The following is an 18,300-nucleotide window of genomic DNA, read 5'->3' as shown; positions in this document are numbered from 1 at the left end:
CAATTTTTATTTGATTAAAGCCACATATCTATTAAAAAAATATCCCATTCTGCAATTGTTTTCTGTGTTTTAAAATATATTGGTATTTTTAGGGTTGTCGCACGACGTCGGTTTCCACGAATTTTTTCACAATTTCATTATTTTCATGTTTAAATAGAGATAATAAACAACAGGAAAGAATATGACATATACAAATTGCCACAGTTTACTGTTAATCATCGTAATTTTTTGTTCAGGACAGTTATTGTCAGTTTTGAGTGTAAACTGAAAATTCCGCCTCATATATATCAAAAGTGTACCAATTTGGGTAGCGTACCAATTTGGGTAGCGTCACGTTAAATACCAAAACATATGTGACACACATGTGAAGTAATAATATATGATAAAATGGGTATACTTTACTATTAAATATAAGCACTGGTTTCAATAATGACCGATTATTAAAGGGAAATCCGGAATCTTAACACATATCTGATACCGGGCTTAATAATTAGTGTCTACCAAGGTCACATGATACCAATATGGTGGGAGGTTGATGAGGAAGATCATTAAAAATTCTGGCCAAAAATTTCTTCAAGATTTAACAGTTACACGTCGATAATAAGCCAACACAGTCATGGTAATAATTCACATACGTTTTGCAATGTCTTTGCACGTGGTTTTAATGGAGTCGATATGTACTAGAAGGAGATATTTATATGTGTGGAATTGATCAACGTAATTTTTGTAGTGTCCATTTCGGCCCCTAAATCGACCCCGTCCATTCTATTTTTTTTTCAAAATTAGTCTGCATGTCTCTATTGAGTATTATTAGTGTCATTGAAAACTACGCAAAAATGCATGGACTCTTAATGTTTTATTGTCAGATGTTTAGATTTTTTCAAGGCCATCTTCTAGTAAAAGCGATTCCTTTGATTAAGTTATTGAGGAAGTGATGTAGGCCTATACTTTAACTAGAGTAAAGTTTTATTTAAAATGATGTACTTTGCATAATAGTTGCATACAAACCATAGAATAATCCATATGTATTATTTTCTTCGCCAGCCTTCAACACCCCAGCTGTCTCCCCAGGAGGAGCAAGAAAAGCTTCTAGAGGAGGCGAATAACATTGTCAAGAATCAATCCTTTCAGATGAAAAGATGCTTGGTAATTTGTTTACACAATAACACAAAATAGAGTCATTAATTTTAGATCGTTATTAATATTTTCAATTAGTCTATGAGTATGAAATTCATGTAAATAAACCTGGTTGATACTAGCGGCAATATAGAACAAATATACGTACCCGGCCCACTACACCTTTCGGCCAGGTACGAATTGGTCCCTATGTGTCATAGTGGAGCACTGCCTCCGAAAATCACTCAGGCATAGTTTCCTATACGTTTTTGTAGGTTTCCAATTATTTTATGTGTATACATGCATTTACATATTGTTTTTGTCCAAAACAAACATAACTACCATTCTTAATATCTACCGTACCGCTCACAAGACGTCAAATTCACAATTTGTGGACTTGCCGTATAAATTCCCTTCAAAAAGACCTTCATATGTATTATGTAAAAAAATAATGCCTCGATGAGAATAAGATATTTTATGTGGTTCAGTTTTATTGCCTAGTAGGTAAGCGATATCAAACAGGTACGATAAAAATGCAAACAAACGTTTTATAATGGTTTGCATAATCATTACTTTGCGCCATTAGCAGTAATAGGCACCAGTTGTAGCTCTAAAGATGACACCATTTTCTGTCAAAAAGTCTTTTAGCTACAATATTACAGCTAGCGGCAATATATCATTTGTCTGAAGAGAACTTCTCTTTAGCTTAATCGGTTGGGTGTCAGACTAGTAATCCAGAGGTCCAGAGGTCGATCCCTGGCAGAGGCAGTGATTAAATTTATAATAAATCCTGCAATCTGTTAAATTAATTGGCATCCATGTATGAACTAGGGAATGATACTTAACGATACCTGGAAAGGAATCGAGTACATTCCTGGAGGGAGAGTATGTAAGTGTAGCGGGGTTTGGACTTGGTCAATCATCAGTGACAAGGTAGCTCAGCCGGTAGAGCACTCGGTCTGGCCGCTACATTTTCTCTTCTCCAGTTACAAAATTTGTGCCCAACTAAATAACCCACAGTGATGGTGTTTGGAAGGGTCTCATATGATATGTCTTTGAGGGCGAAGACTTCGAGAAAGGAGGGTGGAGATTAGCAGAGTTTGGATTGGGTTGATCATTGGTGACCAGGTAGCTCAGTCGGTAGAGCACTCGGCTAATGTTCGGAGAGTCTCGGGTTCGAATCCTGGTCTGGCCGCTAAATTTTCTCCTCTCCTGTTCCGTAACCCTGGTTAATGCTAGCTGTAATTTATATCTCATCTAGAGAGAACTTCTCTTTAGCTTGATCAGTTGAGCGTCAGACTAGTAATCCAGAGGTCCCAAGTTTGATACCTGGCAGAGGCAGTAATTTAATTCATAATATATCTCGCACCCTGTTAGATTAAAACTGAATTACAAATGTCTTAGTCACAATCTTAGTAATCAAGTATGATGAATTTGTATGGTTGCAGTAAAATGATAACTGTAATATTGATTATTCATATCTGTTATTTTGCTGAATATTTAAACTGAACATATAAATCTCTTTATCAAAATTGAGAGATTAGACTATAGTAATTATAAAAGTTTTCTGAAAGCTGTACCCGACAGTGCAATATTGTATCTATACATTATCTGTTTAAACTCAATAATAATGAAATAGTTAACTTATAAAGGTTATGAATGGGAGTTGAGTGTCTATAAAAGCTGTTTTTTGTTTAGTATAGGGATATATAACATTAATAGTCTTTCTCTGTTGGCAGGATAAAGGAAAGTTGATGGATGGACTGAAGCATGCATCCACTATGCTTGGAGAGCTGAGGACTTCTATGTTGTCCCCTAAAAGTTACTATGAGCTTTGTATCCTTGTCAAATCATCAAGCCAGGATGTGCACTCTTTATCAGCGACATAACTGATTAAGCATATCTTTTTCTCAAATACTTGAATTTCAAAGCGGGAATATTATTTCACCAGTCTTCCATAAGCATGAATCTTTATTTATGTATTCAAACAGTTATATAATGATAATGATTCATTTAGCAAACAGATGAAACAGATATAGCACTGTACAACATTATTTTTACTTTGATGTCATTGGCCACAATGCTTATCATGCTCAAATAACTGAACCTTTGCTGTTCTTCTGAAAAATTGAATTAAGATATTGTGAAGTTTGTTTTCATTTGAAAACATTATTTCTTCCTTAACATGAATCAGATATGGCGATTTCTGATGAGTTACGTCACCTGGAGTTATACTTAGTTGATGAATTTCAAAAAGGACGAAAGGTCGCAGATTTGTATGAACTGGTACAATATGCTGGCAACATTGTCCCTAGACTGTAAGTATTTAACTTAGTGGACCACAACCATAAAGATTTAAATAATGACAGGTTGTTTTGACCTGTGTAGAGACCACTTTTTAAAGACTAGTTTTATTTTGTCCTTGGATGATCTCCATAGATAGGTTTCAATCTACTTACACTGTGAAAAATTAATTCTTGTAAACAAACAAACTAAATCCAAACCTGTCTGTAGAGACCATCCAAGGGACACAGCAAGATGGTCTTTGTATGCATGTGGTCTCTATACACAGGTCAAATTGTGATGAAGCCTCAACATGCCATGGTGTTGTTAGTTAGATGGTATTAATACAGAGATAGTCACTAAAACAGGCCAGCTGATTTGGTAACTCAAGCAAGCTCTCTGGTCTATATTATTTATAAATCATTACTTACATTAGAACCAGAGTATTACGGGTCATATGAAATAAAATGTTTCTTTATGTACATGGTGTAGATTAGAACAAATAAGTTTGTACTATTAATGTTGTACAGCAGATTAACTCCATACATAAACACATTGATTTTGTTTTGACAATATGAAAACAAAGTTGCATGATTTATAATTATGAATAATATGATATCACATTAATTGTGGTGTTTATTTTCCACACAGGTATCTATTGATAACAGTGGGTGTAGTATATATCAAATCTAACGAGTTATCGAGGAAGGACATCCTCAAGGATCTGGTGGAGATGTGTCGTGGCGTACAGCACCCTCTACGAGGACTCTTCCTCCGCAACTACCTTCTGCAGTGCACAAAGAATGTCCTCCCTGATACTGAAGAGGACACATCCAGGTATGATATCGTATTTAACTTATGAAGAAACTGTGAATTAGCAATATACCAGAGGTAAAATTATCATGGTTTATAACGAATCTTATATCTGGGTTATCAAGGTCTTTGTTTACCTGATGTTATGGTAACTTCTTGTGTTTTAATGTCAACTTCACTTTTCACATCAAATAAAATGCAATTTACATGTGCACACATTCTTTAACAAGTCTTATATCTAATACAGACATTAAGAATAGTTCATATATGTTTAACCATCTATACAAATCTGGAAGAAATTTTTGCTTCTCTTTCAATTGTATATCTTTACCAGGTTGACAATACACTACATTTGCAAAGGTTACTTATTGACATGAGAAAGCTAGCATTAGTAGAATCGTGTAGCTGGCATGGTAAACCATTAAGTAACTAGACATAGATTTATTATAGGAAAAATATGCTAGGTTTTTGACTTTGAAATGACATAGAAAACTTCATCATGTTTCTGTTTAACAGTGGCGATTATGAAGCTGGTACAGTTATTGACTCAATAGATTTCATCCTGTTGAACTTTTCTGAAATGAACAAACTATGGGTGCGTATGCAGCATCAGGGCCACTCACGAGATCGTGTGAAGCGAGAACAGGAAAGACGAGAGCTTAGGATCTTGGTCGGCACAAATCTTGTCCGTTTAAGTCAGCTAGAGTGCATTGATATCGAGAAGTATAAAAAGGTGAGGCTTCAGACTGGATCTGAGAATTATCATTAAAAGGTTACAGGTTACATCTTGTTAAGTTGACTTGTGAAAAAATGAGTACGACTGTGATTGATTCATCAATACCGACTATATGTCCATTGATGACTAATTACTGATTGATGATTTGACTAAAATTAGATAAACAAAATGATGCTACAGATAGTATCTTTTCTCAAGCTGCTGGTACAAAACACTGTTATTGACCTGCAAACTTATTCTTTAGTCTTAAGTCATAAGTCTTTAGTCTTAAGTCTTTAGTCTTAAGTGCTTTAACTTGTTAATTTTTCTTCAGTATTCTATTGAATACAAGAAGATTTGATGAATTATAAGCTATGTGAATCCTTCAAAGACAAAGAAAAACATGTATAATGCCTTCTAATCTAAACTTTAGTTATAGCACAGAATGCTGCAATGTAAAAGTTATTGTTTTTATGCATTGTGTATGTTTAGATGAAAAATATCTGCAAAATTCACTTTACAATTACTAATAATACTGTAGAAATGTGCAGTAAAATTGAAGGCCACAACTTGGGTTCATAATCTGACCATGTACTCATTGCACTTCACAGTAGAGGTAAATACAATGTATACTGGTAATGATTTTTGGCAGTACTGCCAAAATTGATGTTGAGCTGTTATTTGTCAATACAAAATTAAAACCTATATGCATTGTAAGTATTGTAACTCTCGATATGTTGGTTACTTTTGGCGATGAATAACATATTTAAAGCTTTTCTTGATTCGTGAATATGAAAATTTTGTCGCATTAGTTGTACTGTAATATTGTTATAGTCTTACTTTGGAAAAAAATCCCAATCAAGTAATCTTTTGATTTGTTTCTATTTTCTGACAGTTGGTATTACCAGGGATCTTAGAACAGGCTGTAAGCTGTCGAGATCCCATCGCTCAGGAGTACTTGATGGAGTGTATCATACAGGTTTGTTGTGCATAGATTTATCATATTACCACAAGCCCTCAACCTCTGGGTTGAGAGTTCAAATTCCATGCGGAGCAGTTGCCAAGTACTGACCGCTGGTCAATGGTTTTTCTCTGGGTACTCTGGCTTTCTTCCACCAACAAACCTGGCACGTCCTTACATGACCCTGGCTGTTAATAAGACTTTCAGCTAATAAAACCAAAACCAAGATTTATCATAAACCATAGGAAATGGAAATATATAGTCCAATTTACATAGTAAATGTTGGATTAAAATAACAATGAACTAAAACTGGTTCACATTAGTTACTTAATGCATGGATAAATGTTGTACTTTGGAAATAACAATGATGACATTAGTGTGGTCAATTATTCTTATTATAAAGATTATTTTGAAGTTGAGGTCTAATGAGCATTTCATATTTTGAAATTATTTTTTTTACATCAATAAAACATTTCAAGAATTTCAAATACTTCCAGGTGTTCCCCGATGACTTTCATCTGCAGACTCTTAGTTCCTTCCTCAGAGCATGTGCTGAACTTCACGAAAGTGTCAACGTAAAAAATATCATCATCGCTCTGATTGATAGGTAAGTGAAAACACATGTTTAATCTCCAATTTTTTCTGATGTATACATGTTTGCCAAAATAATGATATTTATAACAATTATAAAGAAAATTAAAATTCTGAAACTATTGATATTTTGGTAGTTTATCACAGCTGACAGAACAGTTATGATTGGAGTCGATGTCTGGATTTCAAAGTTCAAAGGTTGAAGTCCTGATCTCTACATCATAATTTTCCTATCCCATTTCCCTACTTACATTTCTGATAAAGTTATGTTTTCAATGTTCAACAAGCTTTCCTTACCAGCTGCCTAGTTATGGAGTAAAATTTATAGATCAATTGACATTTTTCAAAATTATGTAAAATCTGTATAAGTATTGTGTGTTTGATGTGAAGGTCGGCCCAGTCAAAATTCTGTAAAATCTGTATAAGTATTGTGTGTTTAATGTGAAGGTTGGCCCAGTCAGAATTATGTAAAATCTGTATAAGTATTGTGTGTTTGATGTGAAGGTTGGCCCAGTCAAAATTATGTAAAATCTGTATAAGTATTGTGTGTTTGATGTGAAGGTTGGCCCAGTCAGAATTATGTAAAATCTGTATAAGTATTGTGTGTTTGATGTGAAGGTTGGCCCAGTCAAAATTATGTAAAATCTGTATAAGTATTGTGTGTTTGATGTGAAGGTTGGCCCAGTCAGAATTATGTAAAATCTGTATAAGTATTGTGTGTTTGATGTGAAGGTTGGCCCAGTCAAAATTATGTAAAATCTGTATAAGTATTGTGTGTTTGATGTGAAGGTTGGCCCAGTCAGAATTATGTAAAATCTGTATAAGTATTGTGTGTTTGATGTGAAGGTTGGCCCAGTCAAAATTCTGTAAAATCTGTATAAGTATTGTGTGTTTGATGTGAAGGTTGGCCCAGTCAAATTATGTAAAATCTGTATAAGTATTGTGTGTTTGATGTGAAGGTTGGCCCAGTCAAAATTATGTAAAATCTGTATAAGTATTGTGTGTTTGATGTGAAGGTTGGCCCAGTCAAAATTATGTAAAATCTGTATAAGTATTGTGTGTTTGATGTGAAGGTTGGCCCAGTCAAAATTATGTAAAATCTGTATAAGTATTGTGTGTTTGATGTGAAGGTTGGCCCAGTCAAAATTATGTAAAATCTGTATAAGTATTGTGTGTTTGATGTGAAGGTTGGCCCAGTCAAAATTATGTAAAATCTGTATAAGTATTGTGTGTTTGATGTGAAGGTTGGCCCAGTCAAAATTATGTAAAATCTGTATAAGTATTGTGTGTTTGATGTGAAGGTTGGCCCAGTCAAAATTCTGTAAAATCTGTATAAGTATTGTGTGTTTGATGTGAAGGTTGGCCCAGTCAGAATTATGTAAAATCTGTATAAGTATTGTGTGTTTGATGTGAAGGTTGGCCCAGTCAGAATTATGTAAAATCTGTATAAGTATTGTGTGTTTGATGTGAAGGTTGGCCCAGTCAAAATTATGTAAAATCTGTATAAGTATTGTGTGTTTGATGTGAAGGTTGGCCCAGTCAAAATTATGTAAAATCTGTATAAGTATTGTGTGTTTGATGTGAAGGTTGGCCCAGTCAAAATTATGTAAAATCTGTATAAGTATTGTGTGTTTGATGTGAAGGTTGGCCCAGTCAAAATTATGTAAAATCTGTATAAGTATTGTGTGTTTGATGTGAAGGTTGGCCCAGTCAAAATTATGTAAAATCTGTATAAGTATTGTGTGTTTGATGTGAAGGTTGGCCCAGTCAAAATTATGTAAAATCTGTATAAGTATTGTGTGTTTGATGTGAAGGTTGGCCCAGTCAGAATTATGTAAAATCTGTATAAGTATTGTGTGTTTGATGTGAAGGTTGGCCCAGTCAAAATTATGTAAAATCTGTATAAGTATTGTGTGTTTGATGTGAAGGTTGGCCCAGTCAAAATTATGTAAAATCTGTATAAGTATTGTGTGTTTGATGTGAAGGTTGGCCCAGTCAAAATTATGTAAAATCTGTATAAGTATTGTGTGTTTGATGTGAAGGTTGGCCCAGTCAAAATTATGTAAAATCTGTATATAAGTATTGTGTGTTTGATGTGAAGGTTGGCCCAGTCAAAATTATGTAAAATCTGTATAAGTATTGTGTGTTTGATGTGAAGGTTGGCCCAGTCAAAATTATGTAAAATCTGTATAAGTATTGTGTGTTTGATGTGAAGGTTGGCCCAGTCAAAATTATGTAAAATCTGTATAAGTATTGTGTGTTTGATGTGAAGGTTGGCCCAGTCAAAATTATGTAAAATCTGTATAAGTATTGTGTGTTTGATGTGAAGGTTGGCCCAGTCAAAATTATGTAAAATCTGTATAAGTATTGTGTGTTTGATGTGAAGGTTGGCCCAGTCAAAATTATGTAAAATCTGTATAAGTATTGTGTGTTTGATGTGAAGGTTGGCCCAGTCAAAATTATGTAAAATCTGTATAAGTATTGTGTGTTTGATGTGAAGGTTGGCCCAGTCAGAATTATGTAAAATCTGTATAAGTATTGTGTGTTTGATGTGAAGGTTGGCCCAGTCAGAATTATGTAAAATCTGTATAAGTATTGTGTGTTTGATGTGAAGGTTGGCCCAGTCAGAATTATGTAAAATCTGTATAAGTATTGTGTGTTTGATGTGAAGGTTGGCCCAGTCAAAATTATGTAAAATCTGTATAAGTATTGTGTGTTTGATGTGAAGGTTGGCCCAGTCAAAATTATGTAAAATCTGTATAAGTATTGTGTGTTTGATGTGAAGGTTGGCCCAGTCAAAATTATGTAAAATCTGTATAAGTATTGTGTGTTTGATGTGAAGGTTGGCCCAGTCAAAATTATGTAAAATCTGTATAAGTATTGTGTGTTTGATGTGAAGGTTGGCCCAGTCAGAATTATGTAAAATCTGTATAAGTATTGTGTGTTTGATGTGAAGGTTGGCCCAGTCAAAATTATGTAAAATCTGTATAAGTATTGTGTGTTTGATGTGAAGGTTGGCCCAGTCAAAATTATGTAAAATCTGTATAAGTATTGTGTGTTTGATGTGAAGGTTGGCCCAGTCAAAATTATGTAAAATCTGTATAAGTATTGTGTGTTTGATGTGAAGGTTGGCCCAGTCAAAATTATGTAAAATCTCTGTATAAGTATTGTGTGTTTGATGTGAAGGTTGGCCCAGTCAAAATTATGTAAAATCTGTATAAGTATTGTGTGTTTGATGTGAAGGTTGGCCCAGTCAAAATTATGTAAAATCTGTATAAGTATTGTGTGTTTGATGTGAAGGTTGGCCCAGTCAAAATTATGTAAAATCTGTATAAGTATTGTGTGTTTGATGTGAAGGTTGGCCCAGTCAAAATTATGTAAAATCTGTATAAGTATTGTGTGTTTGATGTGAAAGGTTGGCCCAGTCAGAATTATGTAAAATCTGTATAAGTATTGTGTGTTTGATGTGAAGGTTGGCCCAGTCAAAATTATGTAAAATCTGTATAAGTATTGTGTGTTTGATGTGAAGGTTGGCCCAGTCAAAATTATGTAAAATCTGTATAAGTATTGTGTGTTTGATGTGAAGGTTGGCCCAGTCAAAATTATGTAAAATCTGTATAAGTATTGTGTGTTTGATGTGAAGGTTGGCCCAGTCAAAATTATGTAAAATCTGTATAAGTATTGTGTGTTTGATGTGAAGGTTGGCCCAGTCAAAATTATGTAAAATCTGTATAAGTATTGTGTGTTTGATGTGAAGGTTGGCCCAGTCAAAATTATGTAAAATCTGTATAAGTATTGTGTGTTTGATGTGAAGGTTGGCCCAGTTTTCCCAGAATGAAGAAGGACAAGGAATCCCATCAGACATTCAACTATTTGATATTTTCTCACAACAAGTTTCACAAGTCATACAGGTAACATAACATACTCTATCGTATACATACCATTACATTAGTAATATATCAGTTATTTTTCCATTCAAAACTCCCCCCAAGATGTTTTTCCAATGTCACAATTGATGATTATCATTTCTGATAATGACCTCCACTATAATCTGTTTGAATTTGATTCAATAAGTGATAAACTGTATTGTAAAAAGAAAATAACAAGGTTAACATATAATGCATGTTATTTGTATTTTTAGCAAGAAGCTGTACTAAATAATTAGACACTTAACATTGTATTGTTTGTCATTACACAGAATCGACCGGACATGCCTCCAGAGGATATTGTATCCCTCCAGGTGGCGCTGATCAACCTGGCCCTAAAGTGTTACCCAGATAAGACGGATTACGTGGACAAAGTATTGGAGACGACAGAAGACATCTTTAATCGTCTTAATCTCGACCAGTAGGTTTAGTAGTGATGAACTGATGAGGGAATTGGCTTAAAATTTCCTTATGTTGCTAAATATCCTTGAAAAAAGACAAAATCAGCAGTTTATATAATATTGTTCTCAAAGTTGATATTTTTCTTTGACAAGATCAAAACTACAACTCTTACCACATGTAAATCCAACTGAAGGTGTGAGCCTTTCATACAATTGGAAAAAAAAGTCATGCATGTATTCTACATAAGTTAAAGGCAAGAATTATCTAGAAACCTTTTCTCCATCAATATGAACCTACGAAAATTGTGCTGCAGGTCTCTGATATACATTACAGTGTGGTAGTTAGTAAGTGATAAATAAAGCAAGAAATATTATATGTATTAAGTATAAAACTAATGGATTCTCTTTTTTGTAGTCTGGAGCATGGAAGTCCTGTGTCTAAGGAGTTAATGAGACTGATGAAGATCCCAGTAGATAGCTATAACAATATACTCATCGTGCTTCAGCTAGGACACTTCGGTCCACTCTTTGAATACTTTGACTTCAAAAGCAGAAAAATAATGAGCTGTTACATCATCAATAATGTTCTGGAAAACGACACTTTTATACCTACACAGGAAAATGTGAGTTTGTCATGTATGCTGTAAAGGATGTAGAAATATTCTGTAAAGGTTCACTGAGTTCTGCAGTTTTGCCCAAATGTTAAAGCAAGATTGGTTTAAAATTATATCCTCATGGACATATGGTTTTGATCCCTTTTCTTTTCAGCTATAATTTCTTTCATCTAGTTTCGTCGGAAATTTTTGGATTGAAACTTTGGAGATTAATAGAATCTTTCCCTGCCTTGAGGATGTGATAATAAAATCACAATCAGGGGGTCATTTATGAATGTCAAACCCAAGGCTTGCCTTATAATTAGGAATTCAGAATTAAGATTCTTCTCTGGCTGCAATATCTAATATTAATTAAGCAATAAGAATTCACATACATGTATTATCAACAATCTTAATAAGGCAATCAATATTACTTATCTTTACATAGAGTGTTGTACTATAACATCCACCAAAAGCGTATTTAAAAAAAAAACTATTTACGATCATTTACTTAATAGAATCCTCAGACGACTAAATTTTTCTGTATGTTCTCCAGGTGGACAGTATCCTGAACATAGTCAATGTATTGGTACAAGACCAGAATGATCAGCCCGAGGAGCAGGAAGATCCAGAGGATTTTGCAGAGGAACAGGGTATTATGGGAAGGTTTATTTATCTGTTACAAGCAGAAGACCTAAACCAGCAGTATCTGGTAAGATGTGAGCCTAACTTAGCCACATAAGATTCACTTCTAATGTAGGACTCAGTTAAGGGGATTTATATGGCCCCTTCCAATCTTTCATTGCTTGCAAAGTTGTTAGAATTAAAAATGTCATTTCTTTTTTATAGCCCTATTCACCCATTAAACTACAGAGCAGATTTTGTATCAAAATGTTATAGAGTTCACCACTAAACTATCGCAGTATACGGTATCAGAATTTTAAAGGGTTTTCTCCTTTGGGTTGAATTTTTTTAAAGGCCCATATCTATTCTAATGAGAGTGTAGACAAAAGCTTCATAAACAACTTATAGTAGGGCAGTTTTCGTTTATTCGGAACAACCAGACCAACCATTCCATTATTTCAAATATAAATCCTGTCGGATCTGCAGTTTATGATACAGGCCTGTGAGGACTTTGTCAAGGCTTGTCTGAAAACGATATAAAATCTCAAGGTCCTTTTTTAATTCATAGACGAACAACTAGGTCCAACCAGGCAAACTGCATATTCGAAAATAGCCTAGGAGTGCATTTGTTGGATTGTATACACTTTTTTTTTCTTTGTTAGATCCTGAACACGGCCAGAAAACACTTCGGTAGTGGTGGAGACCAGAGGATCAAGTTTACCCTACCCCCCATCGTGTTCGCAGCATACAGACTGGCCATGAGGTACCAGGACCATCAAGAGGAGGTGAGTCACAACACATCACAGGGTCTTTGTTCCATCAAACTATTGCCACCATAAGGAAATACAATTGGAATGTACATGTACATTTTCTTTGTTTCATTGGTTTATTGCTATCATGCTATAAGTCTAAGAATTGGGTTTTGATCAAGAATCATGCGACAGCTTATTCTGAAAAGAATGAAGGCCACAGGGATCAGGAGGATCTATGATTCTTTGAACATTCCCTGAGGTCAGGAAAAGGTCATAGAATTTAGTCTATACACAACAGTTACAAAGTTTAACAATTCCATTGACTGACACACCTTTGTTTTGACAAAAGAGGCAAAGAAAGTTGTATTTGATTAATCTTTATTGTAGGATGAGAATTGGGAGAGGAAATGTCAGAAGATATTCCAGTTCTGTCATCAGACAATAGGAGCTTTAATTAAAGCAGAGATGGCAGAAATCCCACTCAGATTGTTCTTACAGGGAGCAATGGCTGCCGGACAGATTGAATTTGAAAACCATGAAACTGTGGCATACGAGTTTATGTCTCAAGTAAGTACAGGTGTTTTATGTAGCCTATGATTTTCAAAACTGTTGGAATCCACTAACCACTCAACTGGAAGATTTTCTGACTACATGTATTGGTAAAATTGCTGTGGAAAACTGTAATCTGAAGTCATCATGGCCCAGTTTCATGAACATGCCATAACTTAAAATTCTCCATTGGAAAGCATTACAGAAGTTGAGGAAAAATCTTAAGGAGCACTTCCTTAAAATCAGTAATTTTCCTATGGGGAATACTGTATGAATTTTAGGAATTCTTTAAAGTTAAGAAATGTTCAGGAAACAGAGCCCTTTTACTGTTATATGTATCGATTGTTAAATTATTTTTAAAGAAAACAATCACATGTATCACGCAAACAAATGACAAAACAATCCATATTTCCTTACAAGACCTAATAATTTGCTAAAGAAAAGTTTACTCGAATAAAATTTCCTTAAATTTTCTATATATTAATAAGAACTGCAGAATATTCCTTTCTAAATACGATTCATTTGAAGGAAGATATAAGATTAAATTTCCTTCTTAAAACTGAGACTTGATATTGAAAATGTTTTGCTTTTGTTTTTATATTTCAAATGCAATATTATTATAATTTTCCTCTATATAATATCCACAGGCTTTCTCACTGTATGAAGATGAAATCAGTGATAGCAAAGCACAGCTAGCAGCCATCACGCTAATCATCGGCACACTAGAACAGATGTCATGTTTTGGAGAGGAAAACCATGAGCCCCTAAGGACCCAGTGTGCCCTAGCTGCATCCAAACTTCTCAAGAAACCTGACCAATGCCGTGGTGTAATGACATGTTCTCATCTCTTCTGGTCGGGCAAAAGCTCAGTATCTGAGGGTCCGGTAAGTGAGGCCTTGGCAATAAAACCAGGAAAGGCAGTGGAGCCACGATAATCTTGACAGTTCAGAAAACTCACAATCTGGACATAAATATCAGGGAACGGATATGATTATTGACCAAGTAAATGGAATCCGGCTATCATAAAATTTGCAATCCGGATAGATTGAGCTGAGGATGCAAGTTTTGAGATTATCTAGGGTTCACTGTGATGTACTATAGTGTCCTTTATGTGGGTCTGTTCACCAAAGATTTGTCAGTTCTACAATTACATATTTATTTCTTATAAGATTTTTACCAGACTATATATTTCATAGTAGATATACTTATTCAGAATTAAAATATCTATTAGGATTATCAGATCAAGGTCGCTAATACATTTTTAAAGGCATTGACAGCATTCAAACCAACATCATTTCAAAGGATTTTAAAAACAAGTTTGAATTTCATAGCTTTTTGGCCAAGGTCTGTGTGTCTTTTTAGCCCACCATTGTCAGATGGTTGGCTATTCAAATTGCCTTTCATCCGTGGTCCGTCTTCAGCTGTCCTTCCGTTAACTATTCTTGTTACAGCTATTTCTCAGAGAGTGCTAAAGGGATCTTTCTCAAATTTCATATTTCGGTTCCCCAAGGGTCTTTGTTGTGCATATTGCAATATGGGACCCATCAGTCAACAAGATGGCCGACCAGCCACCATCTTGGATTTTGGTAGTTAAAGCTTGTAACCGTTATTTCTCAGAATGCACTGAAGGGATATCTCTTCAATTTCATGCAGGTTACCCTAGGGCCCTAGTTATGCATATTGCATTTTGGTATGGATTGATGAACAAGATTGCCGACTTGCGGCCATCTGGGATTTTGATAGATGAAGTTTGTTTCGCTATTTCTCAGAAAATACTGAAGCGATCGGTCTCATATTTTATATGTTGTATGTTTTGAAAAAGTTTGAAAAGCAGAGAAAAGATCCCTCTTTAATGTTCAGACGTAGATCATTCTTTTGGTGGGCACCAAGATCCCTCTGGGATCTATTGTTGCCTGACTGGTTTTGTTAAATTGTTGCATGTTAGAAGTTATGAGGACTGACAAGGGGCATTGTATTGATTGACTGCATCCAAAAGTCAGTATGCTTGTTCTCTTTAAGAATTGCTTTTATGTAGAAAATGGTCCTCAAATGCAGCATTGGAAAGCTCATGTCTATATGTGTGGTAAAGAAAAAAAAGCAAATTGTGTAAATAATCTAGAAAGCCGGTTTCATTCTGTGATTTTATTTTCCAGATGCAGGATGGTAAAAGAGTAGCAGATTGTCTTAAGAAAGGAGTGAAGATAGCCAACCAGTGTATGGATGATTCAGTACAAGTCCAGCTCTATGTGGAACTGCTAAACCATTATATATACTATTATGAGAAAGGATGTGATCAGGTACGTGTTCAAGGTTCTACAGGAAGATTAGCAAGTTTATCGATAACTTCTTTCAAATAATTCATATACTGGTAGTATTGTCAGTTAAAGTATCTTTAATGGATTTGCTTGTTTCAATTTGATTTGGCTATTAGAATGATGCATATGGGAGATAAATGTATGAAAATCTCATGGTAATGGGGACCAATCGTCATAATGCTTAACAAGTATTCTCCGAAGCATATTTTTGGTATTTGATTGTACATAAATAATTTTTTAAATTTCACAATGTGATTAAATTACATGTTCCCATGTCATTCTGGTTATAATTGTCTAGTACAACGCATCGATTGTCAATGAAGAAACCATGCTCATTAATTCTATTTTGGCCATGTAGCATTTGTGATTACTGTATCTCATTTTTTTTACTATATATATTCTAAATTAATTTACATGTTATTCAGATGATGTTTTTATCTTTTGCAGATAACTGTACAAGTGTTGAACCAATTAATAACAAAAATTAAAGAATTAATACCAAACTTAGAAGCCAATGAAGAAACCGAGCAAATTAACAAACATTTTCAAAACACTACGGAACATTTACAACTAAGGAAAAACAACCCTGAATCTGACGGCCCATCGTATGATTCTTTAATGGTATAAACTCTTGTTATCTCTGTGTTCTGTGGGACGCTTTCTTCTACAGCTTATTACCAGAATGCTCAAAGGACAACACATTCAAATGTGATGGAAACAGAATCTTTATAATGTGAATGACAACAGCTCAATATTTTGTGCTGGATTGAGAGGAATTTCTGAAATTTTATCATGTAACAATGGAAGGTTTTGCCACATCATGAGTTTGAAAATGCATTTGTGATGTCTGTGTGATATTTTGAAAGTCCTAATGAATTTCACAGTCTGGTTACAATAAAAAAAAATACCTCGAGTGTTATGATTGTGAATGAAATCCTGACTGAATTGCAGATCAGTATAATATATAACTGTGCAGCCAGTTGTTTTTGTACGTAGATTAAATATTTTGCAATTTCAACTTTCAATAAATCAAATTTTACAACATATGGCTATAAAGACATGGGCCTATGATTTAAATATTAAATGTTGGCTATCAAAAAAAGAAAAACAAATATCACACCAGCAAAAATTGCTGGCCATACAGTTCAATGATAAATATCTACTCTACCCCAGGATTAGATTTAACATCATAATAAGAATTAAATGGGGTTAAAGAAAGACATTATATCCATAGGAGTTTGGAGTATTTGGGTCTAGTAGGTTTATTAATAGAAAAGCAATCATGATTCAAGAGTCGTGGAGATAATCAAATTTGAGATGGAAATGGTTAACTCATGCACCCCTGAAAATGCATAATGAACTGTTCCAACCTTATAGATTTAAGAGAGTTCAAATGTGTTTACAGGGGTGAATGAATTAAATCAGCTTTTAAGATTTCATTCATTATTATATGTATGACGAGAGACTGTGGGCTGGTGTCAACTGAACAAACTAGTCATGTTCTGTAGAAAAGCTAATTTCAGTTATTTTCTGGTGTTGTTGTGAAATAGATTGTAAGTCTTTACTCATTAATGCAATAAAACTTTTGTACTGTAGGTTTGTTAGTTATATTGCCTATCAAGGCAAGAAATTATCATTTGACCAATATGTTAAAACATCTCATCAAGTTTCGGGAACTGTGATATTTTTTCCTGGGCTTACTAGTAATTTATTTTGTAATAGAAAAAAAATACATTCAAATGGATATATTCCAAACTTAATTTTTCGTTGATGTTGCATTGTAATGAAATATTTCTTTTACATACACATTCTAAAGAAAATAATTCTTCTAGCTGTTTATGTGGCCAGACCACTGTTAATGTTACTGTCACATCTTTGTTGTCAATGTGTCTAATTAAGTTCTTGTTGATTTCTTAGAATCAATATTAAACATTCTATAAATGTTTCCCAATTCAGTCTTAAAATACATATGGTGCAGAGGTTTATAAAACTTACTTGCCTTTTAAAAGTTCAGTACTAATACTGCCAAAATAAGCCTAAATCATTTTGATAATAGTTTCAGTGTTCGATAAAGATAAAAGTCTTTTTGATGTGAAAACATGAACTAATGCTATCTGTAAACAAACATGTTCTCAACGTACAAAACAACCTAGCTATTCTAGAATTTTTATTCAAAGGAATTCAGAAATTCAGTGTTCAAAGTATTTGTGTGTAAATAGATCCATGCATTCATTGATAATAACTTTCATGTATGGGTACGTCTTTTCCTATTAAGTAACGAGCTTTAACAATAAAATCAAATACACTTTAAATCTTATATAGTGTATACCCGGTACCAAGAAAATTTGGGCATAGTCTCCTTCACCCAGACTCTTGAAGACAATGCATTATGATAAGTAGTAAGTCAAGTATTTGGTTGAACAAGACATTTGTGTTTTTACGTTTAAGTGCTGCTTCTGTACATTTTGTTACGTTGTTATTGTGTCATCTAGGTTAATCTTGTAGATTTATTTCACGTGGTAATTATAATATTATGTCTTTATCGTGGAATTTCTCAAACTTGTTGTAGATATGCAATTAAATTGTACACCAATAAATTATTCAAAATGAACCTTTATTTCTTCGTCATAACTAAAATTGTAAATTTCTTTTGAAAAAAGT

At 34.0% G+C, this 18,300-nt stretch overlaps 1 protein-coding gene across 1 annotated transcript; it reads left to right on the top strand.

The window, feature by feature from the left end:
* Window positions 1-472: 472 nt before the first annotated feature.
* On the top strand, window positions 473-18,250 carry LOC138315365 (vacuolar protein sorting-associated protein 35-like). Its single transcript, XM_069256335.1, has 17 exons — window positions 473-619; window positions 1,045-1,146; window positions 2,856-2,952; window positions 3,311-3,434; window positions 4,051-4,236; window positions 4,729-4,945; window positions 5,823-5,906; window positions 6,386-6,495; window positions 10,294-10,390; window positions 10,678-10,826; window positions 11,222-11,429; window positions 11,956-12,111; window positions 12,686-12,808; window positions 13,163-13,342; window positions 13,972-14,208; window positions 15,478-15,621; window positions 16,087-18,250. Exons 1-17 carry the CDS (start codon window positions 617-619, stop codon window positions 16,264-16,266), a joined length of 2,397 nt encoding a protein of 798 aa, XP_069112436.1. The 5' UTR covers window positions 473-616; the 3' UTR covers window positions 16,267-18,250.
* Window positions 18,251-18,300: the final 50 nt, after the last annotated feature.

The sequence above is a fragment of the Argopecten irradians genome, chromosome 2, assembly GCF_041381155.1.
Source record: "Argopecten irradians isolate NY chromosome 2, Ai_NY, whole genome shotgun sequence".
NCBI lineage: Eukaryota > Metazoa > Mollusca > Bivalvia > Pectinida > Pectinidae > Argopecten > Argopecten irradians.
The sequence above is the reverse complement of the archived record's forward strand: the minus strand, read 5'-3'. Positions and strand labels throughout refer to the sequence as shown.